The sequence below is a fragment of the Culex pipiens genome, chromosome 3, assembly GCF_016801865.2.
Source record: "Culex pipiens pallens isolate TS chromosome 3, TS_CPP_V2, whole genome shotgun sequence".
Taxonomy (NCBI): Eukaryota; Metazoa; Arthropoda; class Insecta; order Diptera; family Culicidae; genus Culex; species Culex pipiens.
In genome coordinates this window covers 70,996,728-71,016,395 of record NC_068939.1, presented here as the reverse complement: position 1 = coordinate 71,016,395, position 19,668 = coordinate 70,996,728, and the positions used below count along the sequence as shown (strand labels likewise).

At 34.6% G+C, this 19,668-nt stretch overlaps 1 protein-coding gene across 2 annotated transcripts in view; it reads right to left on the bottom strand.

The window, feature by feature from the left end:
* LOC120419994 (growth hormone secretagogue receptor type 1-like) overlaps nt 1–16,138 on the bottom strand; it is a 45,842-nt gene extending 29,704 nt beyond the window's left edge. For both annotated transcript variants that reach the window (XM_039582882.2, XM_039582883.2), the window contains exons 1-2: nt 15,769–16,138; nt 14,825–15,392 (exon numbers count right to left, since the gene is read on the bottom strand). In XM_039582882.2, the coding sequence (XP_039438816.1) occupies nt 14,825–15,392; nt 15,769–15,908 (708 nt within the window). In that variant the 5' untranslated portion in view covers nt 15,909–16,138. The remainder of the gene's footprint in view (nt 1–14,824; nt 15,393–15,768) is intronic.
* Nucleotides 16,139–19,668: the final 3,530 nt, after the last annotated feature.

Sequence of the window (19,668 nt, the reverse complement as noted above, 5' to 3'; positions counted from 1 at the left end):
TTGTGTTCTTTTTTTCTGGATCTAAAAAAAAAATATGAAACCACTCATATACCCATTTTTCGTAAAAAGTGAGGAAGGCATCAACCAAGGGGTTTCCAGCATCAAGGATTACTGACCAGTCTAAATGGAATTACCAGGATTACTGGCAATATGTCATGAATTACTTTGATTTCCCAGAATTACTTGGGATTTCCAGAAACCACGCAGAATTGCTCAAATTTAAAAAAATAACTTGGAATTACTGCCTAGCTTCCAGCATATTGAGAATTGGATCGAATGACAGCTGTCAAATGCACAAAACCACGTGCTTGGCAATAGTACATCCATCTCGGGAATTCCCGGCATAAAATTCCCGGGATTTTTATATGTTGTACGGGGAATTTCCAAAATTAAACAAAAATCATAATTTGGCCTGGAAATTACATTAGTATTACAATTAATAAGTTTAAACTTTTCTTAAATTTACATAAATTGGTACCATTTTATTTGTTGTCATTTTTGTTTTTAGACATCTTAAACCAATTTTCAAGCTGTTTTATTCATGTCATATAGAAATAAATAAAAAATAAATATTTATAAGATACTTATTTAATTTGAATTAGAAATGTGGTGCATATAAAATTCAAAGCTTAACAGAGAACAGCATAAATTTGTTTAACACTGGAACGCCCAACGCATGTTCAACTTACACAGACGCCCAAGCCTCCCAAAAAAGGAGGAACAGTAACATCAACTCACTGGTTCTCGGGCATTACTCAACCAATCGGGACAATTCTTGTTTCCAGTGATTTGTAAGAATGTCTAGATCCTAAAATTGTGCAGAACTTAATTCGATCAATTCTGTAATTTTTGCAATCAAAAACATCGTTCCACCTTTTTTAAAACGACTGCCGCCGCGGAATTTTTGGCGATTTTTTTTTACACGTGAAAAAAAAAGTTGGAACGATGTTTTTGATCGCAAAAATTACAGATTTGATCGAATTAAGTTCTGCAAAGTTCTATAATCATCTAAACATCTAACAAATCACTGGAAAGAAGAATCATCTTGATTGGTTGAGTTATGCCCGAGAACCAGCGAGTTGAAGTTACCGTTCCAACTTTTTTGGAGCCTTGGGCGTTGGAATGTTAAGCTATCTAAAAACTGCTATCCTTGTTTAGATTGATATTAATAGTATTGAGCTAATTCTATAAATTTAAAGCTTGAAAAACATAACAAATATAAAGAAAACATAGATTTTATGACTTTTTCAAAAACTAAAAACTTCCCGGGAATAAATAAATATTTTTCCCGTTTTCCGGGAAACTCAAAACCTGGGAAAATTAGACGTCCTGCTTGGAAATCATCGAACAATTGGGTAAATATCAACATCATTTTGAAAACTGATTTTGGCGTTCGAGTGCATTTAAAATTCAAAGCACAACAAAGAACAAAAAAATCTTCAAAACTATCTAAAAGTGCTATCCCTGTTTAGATTGATTTTAATAGTATTGTGCTAATAGTTTGATTTTAAAAACATAACTAATATAAAGAAAACATAGATTTCATGACGTTTTCAAAAATTTCCCGGGATAAAAAATATATTTTTTCCGTTTTCCGGTAAACTCAAAACCCTGGAAAATTGGACGCCCTACTTGGAAATCATCGAATAATGTGGTAAACATCAACGTCAGTTTGACAACTGATTTTGACGTTTGAGTGTTTTTCATCCGAATACATTTGAATTAGAGAGCATCCAAATTGGCGGACATTTCGAATCCGCTCTGTACTTCTTACAACCATAAAAAGCATCAATGAAAAGCAAAATGCATTCTGCCGATTTACCTTTTAAGAATTACTAGTAGTTACTTGAATTAATGGGAAATACACGAATTACTGAGTAACTATGGAATTACTCGAATTACTACGGAATTACTAGGTAATTCCAGAATTACAGGAATTACTGCAGAATTGCGGAGTAATTTTGGAATTACTGAATTACTTACTCAAAATCCGAATGATCCCGTACTAGCTGTAACTTTGGTTTCATACATGAAAATTAATAGGCAATAAATAGAATTATAAAAGGTTTATCGAAATTATCTTTTTAACAGTTATTTTTTATTATTTTATTATTTTCTGAAGTATGTTTTCACAAACAAGAATCATGGAATTATTAGGAATTACCAGGATTACTCTGGAATTACTCAGTAAATCCGGAATTACAGAATTACTTGCTCAAATTCCAAGTAATTCCGGATTAGTGACCAGTCTGACACGATGCTGGAAACCCCTTGGCATCAACCACATAGGTGGATTAAGTAAGTTTTTCTTAAAGCAACTGTATCTCAGCAACCTTGGACCTCTGATTGCTCTCAGCAACCTTGGACCTCTGATTGCTCTGGTCTTCAAAGTCTCTTGAACAATTTTATAGTCAATTTTCTGGACTTTTCAAAAAATATATTTTTTGGAAAGGGTCACTCATCGTCACTATCGAAATCGAAATCAAAAAACTGAAAACATTTCGCTAAAATCAAACTTTCGGTGGCTTTATCTTAAAAACAGAGCCCTTTATCAAAAAGCTGTTCTTTTGCTTAAAATTTCAATTTTTCAAAAATCAATGTTTTTCAAAAATTCTTAACTCGGTGGCAGATTTTTTGACCATAATTCTCTATGGCTCAAAGGTTGTGGGTTTTGTCCCCAAAAACATATTAAAAAAAATCTCGAAAATAAAAAATACGTATTTTGGCAAATTGATTTTTTGTGAAAAAAAAAGTAAAAAAAAACTGCAATTATTTTCAAGTGCCAATTTTTTTCTCAATAGTCCTCAACAATACCTACAACTTTGCCGAAGACACAAAATGGATCAGAAAATTCACACAAAACTTACCGACCAAAGCTTCTTTGGTCATAGGGAAAGCCCCCACAAAGTTTGAGCCAAATAAAAAAATACAAATAAAATCCATTTCCGGTTTTGGTAGATAATTGCTCAGTTATAGGATGGAGACATCTCCTACACTTGAAATTACTTAACGGCCTAACAACATCCAAGGCCAGGGCGGAAGTTTTACTTCCCCATCCGATGGAAAGTCGGAGCAGATGGGAATCAAACCCATGATCTTCCGCTCACTAAGCGGACCCATTCGGCCAAGCCTAGAAAATTCTCTATATTTAGTTTAATTGAACTTTGTTGATACCACCCTTAGTTGCTGAGATATTGCCATACACAGATTTAATAACAGGAAAATTGATGTTTTCTACGTCTCACACAAACAACCCACAATTTTCTAATATCGATATCTCAGCAATTTATGGTCCGATTTTCAATGTTAAGATATGAGACGTAGAAAACACCAATTTTCCTGTTTTTAAATTTTGACATAAATTCAAACAATGAACGGTTTGGCCAATTACTGGAAGGAACAGTACAGGAGAGAATATCGGTAACAAAATATTAAAATCGACGTATAAAACACTCCCATCACGAAGTTGATGCTGTCATTTTTTGCTACCTTTATAAAAAGCCAACACTGCCAACAATGTTTCAAAAACGTTTACTTAGGATTAGAAGGTACCCAAAAAGTTACCTTGTCAAAGAAAAACTTATGCTTATGAGTGTCGAGAACCGGCACAACATTCAGCACTTCAAATTTGTCACATTTGAAGAATCTTACTTGGCGAAAGTTTACCCTCCAGCATATGCTCATCTTTTATTCAACAAACTTTACGACCTTCCCATAATTCAATATTTACCCCGGTAAACACTGCGTGAAATTTGTTTACACGAGATAAAACGTGGGACGATTTCTGCACGATAGTCACGTTCCGGGAGCATTGTCATCGCGTAACAAATTCAACCAGAAGCAAACTTTTCCCCAAATCCTCCGAAATGAAGCAGCTAATTAGAATGCAACGAATAACTTTTAATAGCATTGCCCGAAAAAAAAACATTGTTTCTTTTCCGGAAATGGACGGAAGAAAAACAGCTTATAAAAATGGCTGCTGTGATGCTAATCAGTTTTCATCAATTTCCACTTCATTTGCGCTGTTCCGCACACTGAAATAATTGTGGCAACAGACGGGGTCGGGAAATTTATCATTTTCCGATGGTCCTCACTCAAACTTTTTTTTTACGCGCTAGCGAAAGTTAAGCGGAGCGACACGAAAGAAAAACAAATTGGCATAAACCCTTTAAAAACAGTTCCAGAAATTGTGTGGTTGGAAAAATAAGTTGGAAAACCCTGAACATTTTGAAAATTTGAAAAGTTATGAGCGAACAATAAACTACAAAAATGAATTTAACCCTCGACAGCCCACCCAATGACTTTGCCCATGTTTTGAATAATTTAATTTTTTCAGAGGTCAACTTTGCCTATGTAAAAAACTAACATTTTCTATTTTTTTAAGTAAAGCAAGTAAACTGAAATAAAAAAAAAGTACCAAATTCCATTATTCTAGGAATTTTGCCTCTTTTCCTTATTTAGTAATCGGGTTTTTTGGGTTACTTAATAAGGAAAGGAGCCAAAATTCCTAGAATTTAGGAATTCGGTACTTTTATTTTTTTTCAGTGTATGTAGTAATTTTTGTTGTGTCCCAGATTAGGGACCATCCATAAACCACGAGGACACTTTTTTGGAAATCTGTTACCCCCTGTAATAACAGACTAATCACATTTTTAGTTATTTTTCGAACAAATCTTTGTTATTATTTTTTGTTATTTTAACAACTAATCCGATCATCCCAATAACAGTTGGAGGTATTCTTCCATAACAAAAAATGTTATTGCAAAGTTGTGTTGGCTGTCTACCAATATCAGACCAATAACAAATTTTGTTATGATAACATAAACTGTTATCAAATCCTTATTCATAAATGGATTTTTCAAGAAGAATCCATAACACTTTTTGTTATTTTAACAGTATTTGTTATTGAAATGGCATGAATTTTGTTATTACCGTCTGCCCGGGATTGTCCATACAAAAAAAATTTTTTTGTGTGGATCGTGGACGTGTCCACGTGGTTTATGGATGGTCCCTTATACTCACACCCATTTTATTTTTTATTTTTTTTGAAGCAATTTGAATTATAATAATATCATTCTGTACAAGCAAATGTGAAAAACAAGCAACACATACTAAACTGCCCATGTTCACATAAATGTCCCATATGCAAAAACAGCAAGCTGAGAAAAACGCATTTGAAGTTTGTCCCATACATAAGGATACGTGTTAAGTTTTCGCGAAAAAACTGGATTTCCTCCTGATTTCTAGAACAAAGTACTGGATGTTGTAAGCTCTTTTGAAAGAGCATACGATTTTGAATCAAACTGCATCAATAACTCAAAAACGAAGAAAATGCATATGGGACATTTATGCGATCAGGGACAGTATAGCGACCAAACACTATCAAAACAAATAAAAAGTGAACACGGTCTTTTAATTAATTTTAGTTTTTGTATTTTTTAATCAGGCTGAAACTTTTTGGTGCTTTCGGTTTGCTCAAAGAAGCCATTTTGCAACATTGGTTTGTCCATAAAATATTCCATACAAATTTGGCAGGTGTCCATACAAAAATGATATTTGAAAATTAAAAATCTGTATCTTTTGAAAGAATTTGATCGGATTGGTGTCTTCAGCAAAGTTGTAGGTATGGATAAGGACTGCACTGAAAAAAAATGCAACACGGCAAAACAAAATTTTTGTGATTTTTTATTTTACTCTTTGATACTAAAACTTGATTGATTTTTTTTATTTTCTGATATGTTTTAGGGGACATAAAATGCAAACTTTTCAGAAATTTCCAGGATGGGCAAAAAATCTTCGACCGAGTTATGAATTTTTGAATCAATACTGATTATCTCAGAAATCGAAATACCGCAAAAAAAATTCAACTTCATTTTTCGATGTGAAATCGAAATTGCAATCAAAAAGTACTGTAGTGAAATTTTGATAAAGTGCAACCCCGGGCAGACGGTAATAACAAAATTAATAATATTCAATAACAAATCCTGTTAAAATAACAAAAATTGTTATTTTTTTATCCTGAAGTTGAACTTCATGAAGAAAAAATAATAACAGTTTCTGATAAAATAACAAAATTTGGTATTGAAAAGATATTATATTGAAAATGTATAATAACACGTTAATAAGAGGAAATGTTATACATTTCAAAAACTCTCCTAATAACAAAATTTGTTATTCGTTCGGTATACTAACTTAGAAATAAAATTACCATGAATCGCACAAATGGAAAAGTTTCTAAGTGTCCATAACACTTGCATAACACAATCTGTTATTATTTTTTCTTTTGTTAAATATGTTTAGATCTTTGGGATAATTTTGTCTAATTTCGTCGGGGTCATTATTTTGGCCATGAAATGGGGTCCTTAAGCTAAAATTATTCTAAAAAGTTGAAATTTTGGAAGCTGTATACCGGGCTCCGTGGCTTAATGGTTACGGCTTCTGCCTCACAAGCAGAAGGTTCAGGGATCAAATCCCGGCCGGTGCCTCTGAAATTTGGAATCAGGAATTTGAACTTTGAATATGAATAAAAACGAAAATGAATCAGGTGGGATTCGAACTCACACCTCCGGATTGGTGGTCTGGGACGCTAAGCAGTCGGCCATCAGAAGGTTTACACTCTAGAAGTGAATTGATCCGTAGTGTTGAAACATGTTATCTCTTTCTCATATTAAATACGCGCTGATCCCTGATTTGCCTGAGGGGATTGGAAGTCTAAATATAGATCGAGTTTCCTTCAGATGCTTGCCTCTATGTTTAGGCGGGGCCGAACAATGCCCAGCGACCTCGGAATTGGACCGCAAGGAGCTCTGTCATTCTGAAACGGGTCGTTGGAAGCAGCGCGAGGGCTATCACCACCTAATACCCGGGACTGAGATAAGTTGTATCAGCATTCGGCATATACAAAGTCTGATACAAATTATACTTTCCCATAATATCGCTACCGGTTAGCGGGTATTGGATTGGACCACACACACACACACAAGTTGAAATTTTGGAAGCTGATTTTTTTAATTATTCGATATACCCCCTAAAGGACTTTGTTTAAAATGGTTAGAACTATGGAATAATTTTGACCAATTTCGCCAGGGTCATTATTTTGGCCATGAAATGGGGTCCTTAAGCTAAAATTATTCTAAAAAGTTGAAATTTTGAAAGTTGATTTTTTTAATTATTTGATATACCCCCTAAGGGATTTTACTAAAATTGGCTAGAACTATGAAATAATTTTAGCCAATTTCATCGGGGTCATTTATTTCACCATTAAATGGAGTTTCAAACTTAAATTAATCCGATAAAATTAACTTTTGAGAGTTCATTTTTTTTAATTTTGTTAGATTCCCTAACGGATTTATTTATTTATTTATTGAGAATTTTTGAAGTGTGAATAACAAAAACTGTTATTATTTTCAAACAGCGAGGAATTCGGAGCTGACGTTGAAGTTCGAGCTGGAGTGAGACCTCGGAGACTGCATCGGATTCATCTAATTTTCAGCAACTTTTACTTGGAGTTGGAATCTGTGAAGTCGGGTATTTTTGGAGAGCTGAAGTCGTCGTTGACGTCATATCCTGCATCCAGAGTCGGAGTTGTCTTCAAAGTCGCTTGGAGGTACCCGACTCTGCAGCCCTGACTAGTACAGAGGAGTTATGGCAACTGCAGATTTATTTGCAAATTACAAATAAACCAAAACAATAACTTTTTTTGTTATGGAGACATACCAGTTCAATAACATTTTTTGTTATTATGCTGCTCCACCTCTCCGCACAAAATAACATATCTTGTCATTCCTTCATGATTCCTTCTGTGTTATTGGTTTGTTATTGCAATAACAACATAATAACAATTTAAGTTATTCTTCGAACAAATCTTTGTTATTGATTTTTGTTATTTGAACAACTAATCCGATCATCCCAATAACATATTTCGATCTTCTCACAATATCGAAAACTGACCTTCCCAAGTTATTTCCGTCTGCTCGGAACGTTTCAAATTATAGCCATTTTCAGGTATCTTTTAAAAAAATAGTCTTAGTTCATTTTTTTAAAATAGTGCTTAGATTTATACATTTTTGAAAAATTATTTTTGAAAAGCTGGAAAATTTTTCTATATTTTGCTTTTTGAACTTTGTTGTTACGACCCTTAATTGCTGAGATATTGCCATGCAAAGGTTTAAAAACAGAAAAATTGATGTTTTCTATGTTTCACCCAAACAACCCATCATTTTCCAGTGTCAATATCTTAGCAACTGATGGTTCGATTTTCAATATTAAAATAAATTTATGAATTTATAATCAAGACTAACATTTCAAAAGGGCCAAACATTCAATACTATTTTTGCAACAAAACGGTAGTTTGTAGGTCCAACATATTGAAACGAATACATGCAAAATCCTATTTTATCTTGTAACAGTTACAAGTTTCATTCATTCTAGAAATATCATTCATAGTCCACCAACACGCCCCAGAGTACCCATCGTGACCCACTGAAGCTACCTGAAGCTATTCCAAAGTTAAACATACCCATATAGTCCCCCTTCTGATCAGGTAGACATTCAAGACATTACTTCCGGGAGTTCTCGGATGACCAAACACAAACCAACTCACCTTAGGGTATCCACCGTAGATTTCTCAAGTTAACTGAAGTCATACTTATCGTGTAGCCGCAAACTGCCTTCAGGAAATCCTGGAAATGTTTACAATGCTTTGTAAACTCCTCCCTTGAAAACGTTGATAAATCTGCGTAAAAGCGGGCCGCGTTATTTTGAGTTTTTCGCGTGAAAAAAAAAATCGCGCAAAAGAGGATTGACTGTAATTGGGTAATTCTCCGCCAACTCACACATCAGTTGGCCCAACCCCTCTTCGATTTGCGTGAAACTTTATACTAAGGGGCATTTATCATTCAAAACATGCATCGTAATAAAATAAACATGCCCAAGACAGTCAAACTTGAAAACATTATATTGGGAGTTCATAAAACTGAGTTTCAAGTAAAAAAAAAACACTAGAAGTTAGATTCAGGCCTGCAAAAAGTTTCCAACCCAGCGTACACATGAAGCAAACCAAAATATCAGTTCACTGCTAGCACGTGACTGCAAGCCTACTGTGTCTATTCAGTCTGACTTGTGCCGGTCGGCTGGTTAAGAATGAGAGACGTTAAAAAAATGAGCTACACTCATTCAATTCGTGTCATATGTCATATCCTCTTTAAACACTATTTTGACTATTTTTAAACAATTGAATGGTTCTAGACTGTGCAAAACACTTAAAACAACCATAAATTATATTCAAAATTATATTTCCACGCCTAAATACGAACTTTTTCGGTAAAAACTTGTTTCTTTATGTGAGTGCGTGCAACGTCGAATGAGCTTTGGTCGTCTACTGCCTCGCATTGCAGCTGCTCAATGAGCTAGGGCATTCATGACTACGCTGGGTTCGTTATGTCAAGGTTTTGCGGTTCAGTGAATGGATATCAAAAAATCGTGTCGCCGAGTTTCGCGTCATGACCCCTGACATTTTCAGCACTGGTTAGATTCATAATGAAAAATTTACGCTTCACTATTTTGTTCATTGAATAAAACCTTTTTTTTCATCCTCAATCGTAATTTGACAATTAAAGTTGCTCTCCTTCAGAACTTTGAAGCAAAATATGAATCAGAATCAATCCTGGAGAACTCCCGGAAAATTTGTTGAAAAAAACCTGTTTCCTTGTACCACAGAGAATAGATGTATATCATTGAACAAACAGCATTGAAAAAAGTGTGTAAAAATTCAAACCAAAATACGTTGAAAAGAGCTAGGGTGTGCACCATCCGCCTAGGCAGCGCCACTTCCAAAATCATGATGGCCTACAGTAGCAGAACGTTGGACCATCTAAACACTGCATAAAACATTCCGTACGAACGACATCAGACCAATGACTGACTGTCCTTCATCAGAGGGTTGCAATTTTACGCGACAGAGAAGGTAAACAAAACAGTATTGTGATGGTATTTTAGTAATCCCGGGTGCTTAACCCAAAAGTTGCATAACGGCGTTTTTTTCTATTAGCAAAAATGTAAATCAAGGCAGTTATCAAGTCAGTTAAGGGTAATTTTGCTTTTCTTTTATTTCTTCAAAAGATTAAAGCGAGAAAAACATCTAATTTATTTCACTATCTACATTTGCTGAATTACGTTAGTATCACATGGCCGTGAGATAAGCTCCGAGAACTTTGTTTTCTTCGCCAAAACGATGCTGACAAGCAACTCAAAAGCAGTGAGCTTTTCGCAGAAAACTCAGCTAGCTCAAATCCTTCGCCTAGCACACAGACGCAACAAATCCCTCATACTAATCACCCAATTAGATACATATGCTAGCTCTCGTTCTTTTCTTCACCCACCCCAGTTATGGTCGTACAAAAGGTATGATTAACGACATCAAGTGAAAAGGATGTTTTCAGCAACCGACCATGGACGAGTCTCATTACTTTTGTGTACTACATTTTGTCCCTCTGTCTCATTATGCTAATCTCTGAGTTTTTATTTTTCTTTTTAATTTTTCACTGAAAGTAGAGTAAGCTGGACTTGGCCTGATTCTTCATCCACAACAAAAATCAACAAAGAAAGAGTGTAAGTGGCGGATTTGGATTACAATTTGTTTTTCACCTTACCACCATTCCGAGACTGAAACTTGAGATTTTTGTCACGCTGGGAAATAAGACACAAAAAGTGAAAAACAATAGAGTTTTTTATTTATATGTGAGCTCAACTGCACTAACACTGTAATTTTTTTTTCAATCTGAAGATTTTTTAAGCTGAATTGTATTGTAGAAGGCTATTGAAAACAGATCAAAAACTGACAGTTTTTCCCAATTTTGAGCACCGAAACAAAAAGGATAAAGAAAAATAGTTGAAAAAAACCTTTTGAAGTCAATCGCCAATTCCACCAAAATATAATAGCTAAAGCATTTCCATTTATATCAAATATTCAACAACAAAAAAGTGAATCAGAATTCTGCACCACGCTCTAATCGATGGTACAATTTCCTCCCTCAAGTTCTGATTCAGCAGCGATTCCATTTGAACGGGGCCGATCCGTTTCGCTGTAACCCATTAGCAGCGGTAAAATTGGATCCTTCAATGGGCTGTCATTTGACGTATTGCTCTAGTTGCGTCATTTTAGAATAAAAGAAAAGGGAACAAAAATCTTTCCCCCTGCCATTAACTTTCCATCTCGCTTTTGTCGTTTTAATAACCTTTTGATTGTATGCCATAACGAAACCACTATTGATGACGAGCTTTGTAGGGGAACTATACCCTTTCTCAGCCTATTTCTATTATCGGCCTATCAGCACTTGGATAATGAATTACAGCTTAAATAAAGTGTTTTCGACTGTTCCAAATAATAAATAGCTCAAATCAAAGTGAGCAAGCAACTCTACATTGTTGATACATCTGAAAATAATCATTCAATAGTGGAAAACGGTAAAAGTGATGAGAATTGGTCGAACGGCTTAGTGTGATTAAAATGGGTATATTTCCCCTACTTTAATGTCGTGCATCGAGCTTTTATTTTATTTTATTTTATTTTTTTCAGAAGATTGGTTAACGTTTCCAGATAACATAACGATTTTATTCACAGTTGAACTCCTTTAAATAAAAATAAAATTTTTGAGTTTGAAGTTGTCTTTTGTCTTTTGTCTTTTGTCTTTTGTCTTTTGTCTTTTGTCTTTTGTCTTTTGTCTTTTGTCTTTTGTCTTTTGTCTTTTGTCTTTTGTCTTTTGTCTTTTGTCTTTTGTCTTTTGTCTTTTGTCTTTTGTCTTTTGTCTTTTGTCTTTTGTCTTTTGTCTTTTGTCTTTTGTCTTTTGTCTTTTGTCTTTTGTCTTTTGTCTTTTGTCTTTTGTCTTTTGTCTTTTGTCTTTTGTCTTTTGTCTTTTGTCTTTTGTCTTTTGTCTTTTGTCTTTTGTCTTTTGTCTTTTGTCTTTTGTCTTTTGTCTTTTGTCTTTTGTCTTTTGTCTTTTGTCTTTTGTCTTTTGTCTTTTGTCTTTTGTCTTTTGTCTTTTGTCTTTTGTCTTTTGTCTTTTGTCTTTTGTCTTTTGTCTTTTGTCTTTTGTCTTTTGTCTTTTGTCTTTTGTCTTTTGTCTTTTGTCTTTTGTCTTTTGTCTTTTGTCTTTTGTCTTTTGTCTTTTGTCTTTTGTCTTTTGTCTTTTGTCTTTTGTCTTTTGTCTTTTGTCTTTTGTCTTTTGTCTTTTGTCTTTTGTCTTTTGTCTTTTGTCTTTTGTCTTTTGTCTTTTGTCTTTTGTCTTTTGTCTTTTGTCTTTTGTCTTTTGTCTTTTGTCTTTTTCTTTTATTCAAAACTATTTTAAAAAAATTGTTTCAGCATAATTTTTAACATGTCAACACTTTTGAAAGTCAGGCTTGAACAGTCAAAAAATGTACTCAGCGGTCTATCTATTTCTATGTTAGGATCTTTTTTTGTACATAAAGGACAGTGGGGAGATGTGATCCTTTTTAGTATCACACAGAACTTTCTCAATCTCTCACAAAACTATGGACTTTTTGCATGAATTAAAAGCTTAAACATCCAACTACGTTTGACTAATAAGAGTATTTAATCATATGAACACTTTGAATCATGCCAAGCGTCTTAAACAAATATTTTTAACAGGCATTTTCAAAATGTTAGAGGTTACCTGATCGCCCCTTCAATATTTTTAACAAATCTTAAGCAAAATGTTTTTTTTTTATAAAACTATTGGTTTTTGGTTTTCTATAACGTAAAGCAATTTCACATAAAACCATAATGGTTTTGTGCAAAATGTAACAAGTTTTGTATGCAAAATATTCAAAAACATTGAATATTAGAGAGCAAGTCAGCAAGTCTACAAAAACTGGTAATATTTGTTAGCAAAACGTTTCAAAAATGGTTCAAACTGCAGTAAGTCATCAACAACAATACTAAAGAAATTCATGTAGGGGAAAGTGGGGCAAGTGTAACAAGCTAAGGAAATGCTCGTTATAACCCATTAAAAAGTTAAAAAATCTGTCGGATGTTGACTAAGACTTTGTCATAGCAAGTTTTTAAAAAATCCTGTTTTTTAATGTAAAAAATCGATTTTAAAAATTTTGATTTTCCGTACGTTCTACACACCTAGTGGGGCAAGACGAACAACCCGTTGGGGCAGAAGGAACAATGCATGAAAAAACATGATAATTTGCTAACAATTGAACTGTTATCACTCAGATACATCAGATTAGAATGTATTTGAAAGGTTTCTTCCTTTTCTAGATTTAATAATTATGTTTTACTAAAAAATTTATCGTTTCTACGAAAAAAATATTACTTAGATGATAAATAGTAAATTTTCATAATATCACTATATTTTGTATGGACATTTTATTCACAATTGTTTATCAGTTTTTGAGTACTTTCATGTATTTATTTCCCAATAAAATATGTTGTTACAGCAATCCGTATTTTTTTTCTATACTAAAAATCCATATGGTACACTTGCCCCACCTGAACAAGATTTTTTTAAAGCTCTCAACAAAAATAACCAAAAATTAAATCATACTTTGTAATAGGTGCATGTCATTGGTAGGGACACTACTGATCTAGGAAAAATAGCATTTTGATAAAATGAGCCTTAAAACGAACCCTAAGCCTTATTTTGTACTTTCCAAATATTATAAGAAAACAAAGGTTTTGAAAAAAAACTTCATTAAATCTTATGCCCCGTGGCGTTTACGTCGTTTTGGTGGTTATGTGGTAGAAGAATCAGCTAATTGCATTGCTAGCAACAATTCCTTATACTGGAAATAATCAAAATTGTAAAAATTACGGCCGTACGAGCGATTGTTCCTCCTACCCCATATAGTCGTCTTGCCCCACCTTCCTCTAAGAAAAATCAAACAAATCAACAAAAGTCTCCCTAAATGGACTATTTTAAGAAATTGATTGTAAAAATAGTATGACAATAAATTTAACATCAAATGCATAAAGGTTTTGTAGTTGTAATTCGTGCAATTGAAATATTTGTGTGAATGCATTTCAAGTGTTTTCTATACATATCAAAATAATGAAAAAAGATCTCTTGGAGGATTTTTGCAGCACTTTAAAAAAATGTGTGTAACTCTCCAAACATTTTTTCAAGAACAAAGCATTCTCCCCTATGCATGAATAGAAATCATAGTTCACCGCGGTATTTTTCCTTGAAATATTTCGAACTGTCATAAGTCCACCAAAGCATTTACCACATGGATCACACTAAAAAGCTGTGGTAGAAAAATATCCATTGGTGGATTTTTGACAGTTCAAATTATTTCAAGAAAATCCACCACGGTTAACCAAATCAAATTAACAATGAAACTCCAGTTACCGTAATCTGGGGTGAATCGGGACTACAGTCTGAATAGGGACAGCAGTTTTTAGAGAACTTCAAGCTTTTAAATTTGGAAATGGATGAACACATTTTGTTGGCCTGAGTCTGTTCTAACCGAAACCAACCAGAAAAATCAAAATATTGTGCTCCAACATAGTTAAAACTGCTGTCCCAATTCGCCCCATGTGTCCCGATTGACCCCAGTTTACGGTACTCTATGTTTTGGAATTCGTAAACACTGAAATGATTCCAAAATCGTTAACATTTTTTTCCGATTTTGAACAACCATGTTGCCGATTTTGAAAACATTTACAGCGAAATCGAGAAAAATGATGCCGATTTTGGAAACATTTCAGTGTTTACGTATACATAGAGTTACCGGATTAGCTAACAGGATTTCCATCCCTATGTAGTAACAAAATTTAAAACACATTCTTTTCGAAACAGTAGACCCAATGCCCTACCTTGTACTCTTCCCGCACATCACAGATGGTGGCGTTGCTCCGCTCGGAGAACTGCGGCCCCGCGAACACAATGTACGGCGCACTGTGCAGCGCCCCGAGCACCGTCAACGCCACGATGACCAGCTTGGCCCTCCGCACGGTGCACCAGCTTTGTCGCTTCAACGGGTACAACACCACGATAAACCGCTCAAAGGTGAACGCCACCACGTACCAAACCGAGAGGAAGCTGCTTAGGCCGCTGGAAAAGGTAAACAGCTGGCAGAACACTTCCCGGGTGTAGATGTGAATCCCGAAGAAGCTTAGCCACGTGACGAACAGGCCGATCAGGAAGCACGTGTCACTTATTCCGAGGGCGGCCAGGTAATACGACGAGGACAGTTTCTTGAGCTTCGTGTTGAAAAACACCAGCGCGGACAGGATGTTTCCGATGCTGCCCACAATCACGAGGATTGGGGTGTAGTAAAAGGTGAGGAAATCCGCCACCATGTAGGCCCACTCCATGGAGGTGGACATTTGGTCTGGGACGCTTCCCGGGTACGATTCATTGTTGCTGCCTACGCGGAGAAACCTGAGGAATTTTGTCTCAGAAATTAGCACTTTTAATAATTGTATTCTTGGACTTGACTGTAACATCGTGGAAACTAATGAAGATTGGTAAAGAATAACGTTTTAACACTAGCAAATTCTCATCGAAACATAATAAATGCCCTTTGTTGCCAATTTTATGTTAACAAAATTTTGTACTTCAAAAAAATCTGTTGTTTAATGATTTACGTCGGATCTAAAACTCATCCAAAAATTACTTTTCTTTAAATGAACCAGAAATTGAAAAAAAATAACATAACGTTTAAAAAATACAAAATAAGTTGATAGTTGCAAAATAGTTTCCACTTTGTTACAGCCGAACAAAATACAGTTGCTAATGTTCCAGACAATTGCCTCACCTGTCATCACTATCGGTGCACAACTTCAACGAATACTCGTTAAGGTTTTCAGCACTATCATCACAAAATTCGCTGCTGCTACTATTCCTCACGAATCGATCATAAACTCCAGCGAAACCATCCGTCACAAGTGCATCCATAGTTAATGGATTCCCAGCTAGAGTGCACTCCACACAACAAAAAAAAACCTAATCCTTTTCTGCCAGCTACTACTCCTCGCCGCTGATGGTCACATTTCATTAACTACAACTGCAACTTAAACTTCACACTTTCACTCAACCCTTAACCCGCCACAAACCCGCGCCAACCACCCGGAACCGTTTCATCACCAGCTTTCATCGCACTTCCGTTCCGAGTTTAACCGCGCCGGTGGCTTATCAGCAACTAACGATTTTCCGCCAAAACCCGCATGATAAATATCAAACCGGGTTGAAGGTTCCTACCGGTCCGGAGGATGAACTGAGTTCCCAGGACGGTGCGTGAACTTCCGACGAGTGCGCAGAATCCGACCCCCCCTCCGACCGGGATGTTCATCCCGAAGATGAGGGCTTCGAGTCATATGGTTTGTCGAGCCTTCAAGTTCAAGTACACGCCGAGGCAGTCAACAAGCTGGCCCACCAGTTGTCGCTGGATGGTCCCAGGAGTTGGACGAGGATCCTGTTGGCAGCAGTTTGATGGCCACAGAAGACACGTAAGGCTTATTATTTATTTTAATTCATATTAAGGAATAGGATCTAATTTCATTTTTATTTTTACCTTCCATCGGGTGGGGAAGTAAAACGTCGGACCCGGTCTTGGTTGATGTTAGGCCGTTAAGTCATTCCAGGTGTGGGAGTCGTCTCCCTGCTTTTAAGACAAACAACACACCAAAACAAACCTACTCCGGTGGAATCGCTGGCAGCGGCTGGACTCGCAATCCGAAGATCGGCAGTTGGAACTCTGGGGTGGAAGGAAGGTGAACAGTACACAAATATCACTTAAGTGGTCATAACTCAAAATGGGTTCAACCAGTGCTGCGCAAACTTGGCAAGAATTTGATCACACACCCAGACATATGTTCAGTTTTCAATACACAGTTGATAGATATACATGGAGGTGTGACTTCGAGCTTTTTTATAAAAAGTAGATTTTCAGTGCAGGATTATAGCCGTACCACAGTGAGGAAGGCAAAATATCAAAATACGACATGCGAATCAACCAAAAAATTAGAATTTAGCAATCGAAAACTTCTCTACAATGTTATTTGAACAAGTCAAGCATTTTTCATGTTTAAAGATTGTTGCTGCCTGTCAATTGTTTTTTTTTTTGTAAAGAACCAATTCAGGAAAATTAAAACAAATTCATCTAAATAACGTTGAAGATAAGTATTCTCGTTTATAAGATACAGTTATTTTATAATCAGAAGAGCAATTCTCTACGAAATCAGTCTTTTTTTTTAATTTAAATTTTTGTATTTTTTAATCCGGCTGAAACTTTTTTGGTGCCTTTGATATGCCCAAAGGAGCCATTTTGCATCATAAGTTTGTCCATATAATATTCCATACAAATTTGGCAGCTATCCATACAAAAAAGATGAATTAAAAATTCAAAAATCTGTATCTTTTGAAGGATATTTTTTTGATCGATGTGGTGTCTTCGGCAAAGTTGTACGTATGGATAAGGACTACACTGAAAAGAAACGATACAAGGTAAATAAAAAATTTGTGAATTTTTATTTAACTTTTTGTCACTAAAACTTGATTTGCAAAAAAATCACTCTTTTTAATTATTTTTTTCATTTTTTGACATGTTTTATGCGACATTAAAAACCAACTTTTCAGAAATTTCAAGGTTGTGCAAAAAATCGTTGAATAAGTTTGTTTAATCGATACAGATTTCTTCAAAAAACCGAAATATTGGTCGCAATATTTTTCAACTTCATTTTTCGATGTAAAATCAAATTGACAATCAAAAAGTACAGTAGTGAAATTTTGATAAAGTTCACCGTTTTCAAGTGTAAGCCATTTTAGGTAAATTTTTGAAAATAGTTGAAGTTTTTCATTTTATTAAATTAGTTCACATGTTTGCCCACAATTGAAAAAAATATTTTTGAAGAGCTGAGAAATTTTTTTACCTAAGTTGTTTTCAACTTTGACTTAGTTGCTGAGATATTGCCATGCAAAGGTTTAAAAACAGGAAAATTGATGTTTTCTAGGTCTCACCCTAACAACACGGAAAAAAGTGTTCCTGAAATCATGCAAATCGTACCATGAAATCGTTTATATCGCGATTTTTGCTTTACGAATTTTTGAACTATGCATATTGGGCACGAATTATCCAGCATTCGTGAATAAATATGCATGACTTTCCATGATCGATTTCACTCTTAAACGTGAATAATGTTCATGATTTCATGAAACGGATGCATGCAGTCGTGAAAAATATTCACGATTTTATGAACGATTACGGTAAAAAAAAATTACCTCGTGAATAAAAATTCATGATTTCATGCATAAAATTCATGAAATCATGAATTTTTATGCATGAATTCGGGCACAAAATTCATGAGTTCTGGAATATTTTTTATGATTTATTTTTAAGGCGTAAATAAAATTCATGAAGTCATGTATTAACTAAAGCGGACCATTAGTTGCTGAGATATCGACGTTAGGAAATTCTAGGTTGTTTGGGTGAGAAATAGAAAACATCAATTTTCCTGTTTTTAAACCTTTGCATGGCAATATCTCAGCAACTAAGGGTCTTATCAACAAAAATCAAAAAAGCAGAATATAGAGAATTATCTTAGCTTTTCAAAAATATCTTTAACAAAAGTGGGCAAACATGTGAACTAATTTAAATGATGAAAAACTTCGACTGTTTTCAAAAAAGTTACCTAAAAATGGCAATAACTTGAAAACGGCGAACTTTATCAAAATTTCACTAAAGTACTTTTTGATTTCAAATTTGATTTTACATCGAAAAACAAAGTTGAAAATTTTTTGCGACCAATATTTCAATTTTTGAAAAAAAAAATCAGTATTGATTAAAAAATTCATAACTCGTTCAAAGATTTTTTGCACAACCTGGAAATTTCTGAAAAGTTGGCATTTAATGTCGCATAAAACATATCAATAAAATAAAAATAGTGTTTTTTTTTTGCAAATCAAGTTTAAGTGACAAAAAGTTAAATAAAAACTCACCAAATTTTTATTTACCTTGTATCATTATTTTCAGTGTAGTCCTTATCCATACCTACAACTTTGAACGTCCAATTTCCCGGGGTTACAAAATTCCCGGGAAACGGCAAATTTTCAACAAATTTCCCGGGAAATCCCGGGAATTCCTGGGATATTTGAATTTTATCGAAAATTGTTATGATTATGGTTCAGATAAATATTTTGCAACAAAATTGTATAGAAAAGCAACTATATAAGGATCATTATTTGCCTTGACTGCTTGTTAAAAACGTACAATTCCAAGAAAATAAATAAATTTTCTATATTTTAAAGCTTTCTTTCAATTCGTACAGAATATTGAAAAAATATGATTAGTATTTATTTGTAAAGATTTTTTCTAATCACAGTGTTTGGAAAGTGAGTTGCATTTAAATTATTCTTTGTGACCAGTTTTAGATATGGCTGGTACAAATTTTATTTAAAGTTATTAATGCAGTTTGGTTCAAAATCGTGTGCTCTTTCAAAAGAGCCTATAACATCCAGTACTTTGTTCTAGAAATCAGGAGGAAATCCAGTTTTTTCGGGAAAACTTAACACGTAGTCTTATGTGTGGGACAAACTTGTTTAGCGTTTTTCTCAGCTTGCTGTTTTTGCATATGGGACATTTATGCGAACATGGGCAGTTTAGTAGTTTCATATTTGAATCTCTTACGCCCTTGGTAGCTCTAATGCACTAGAAATTTAT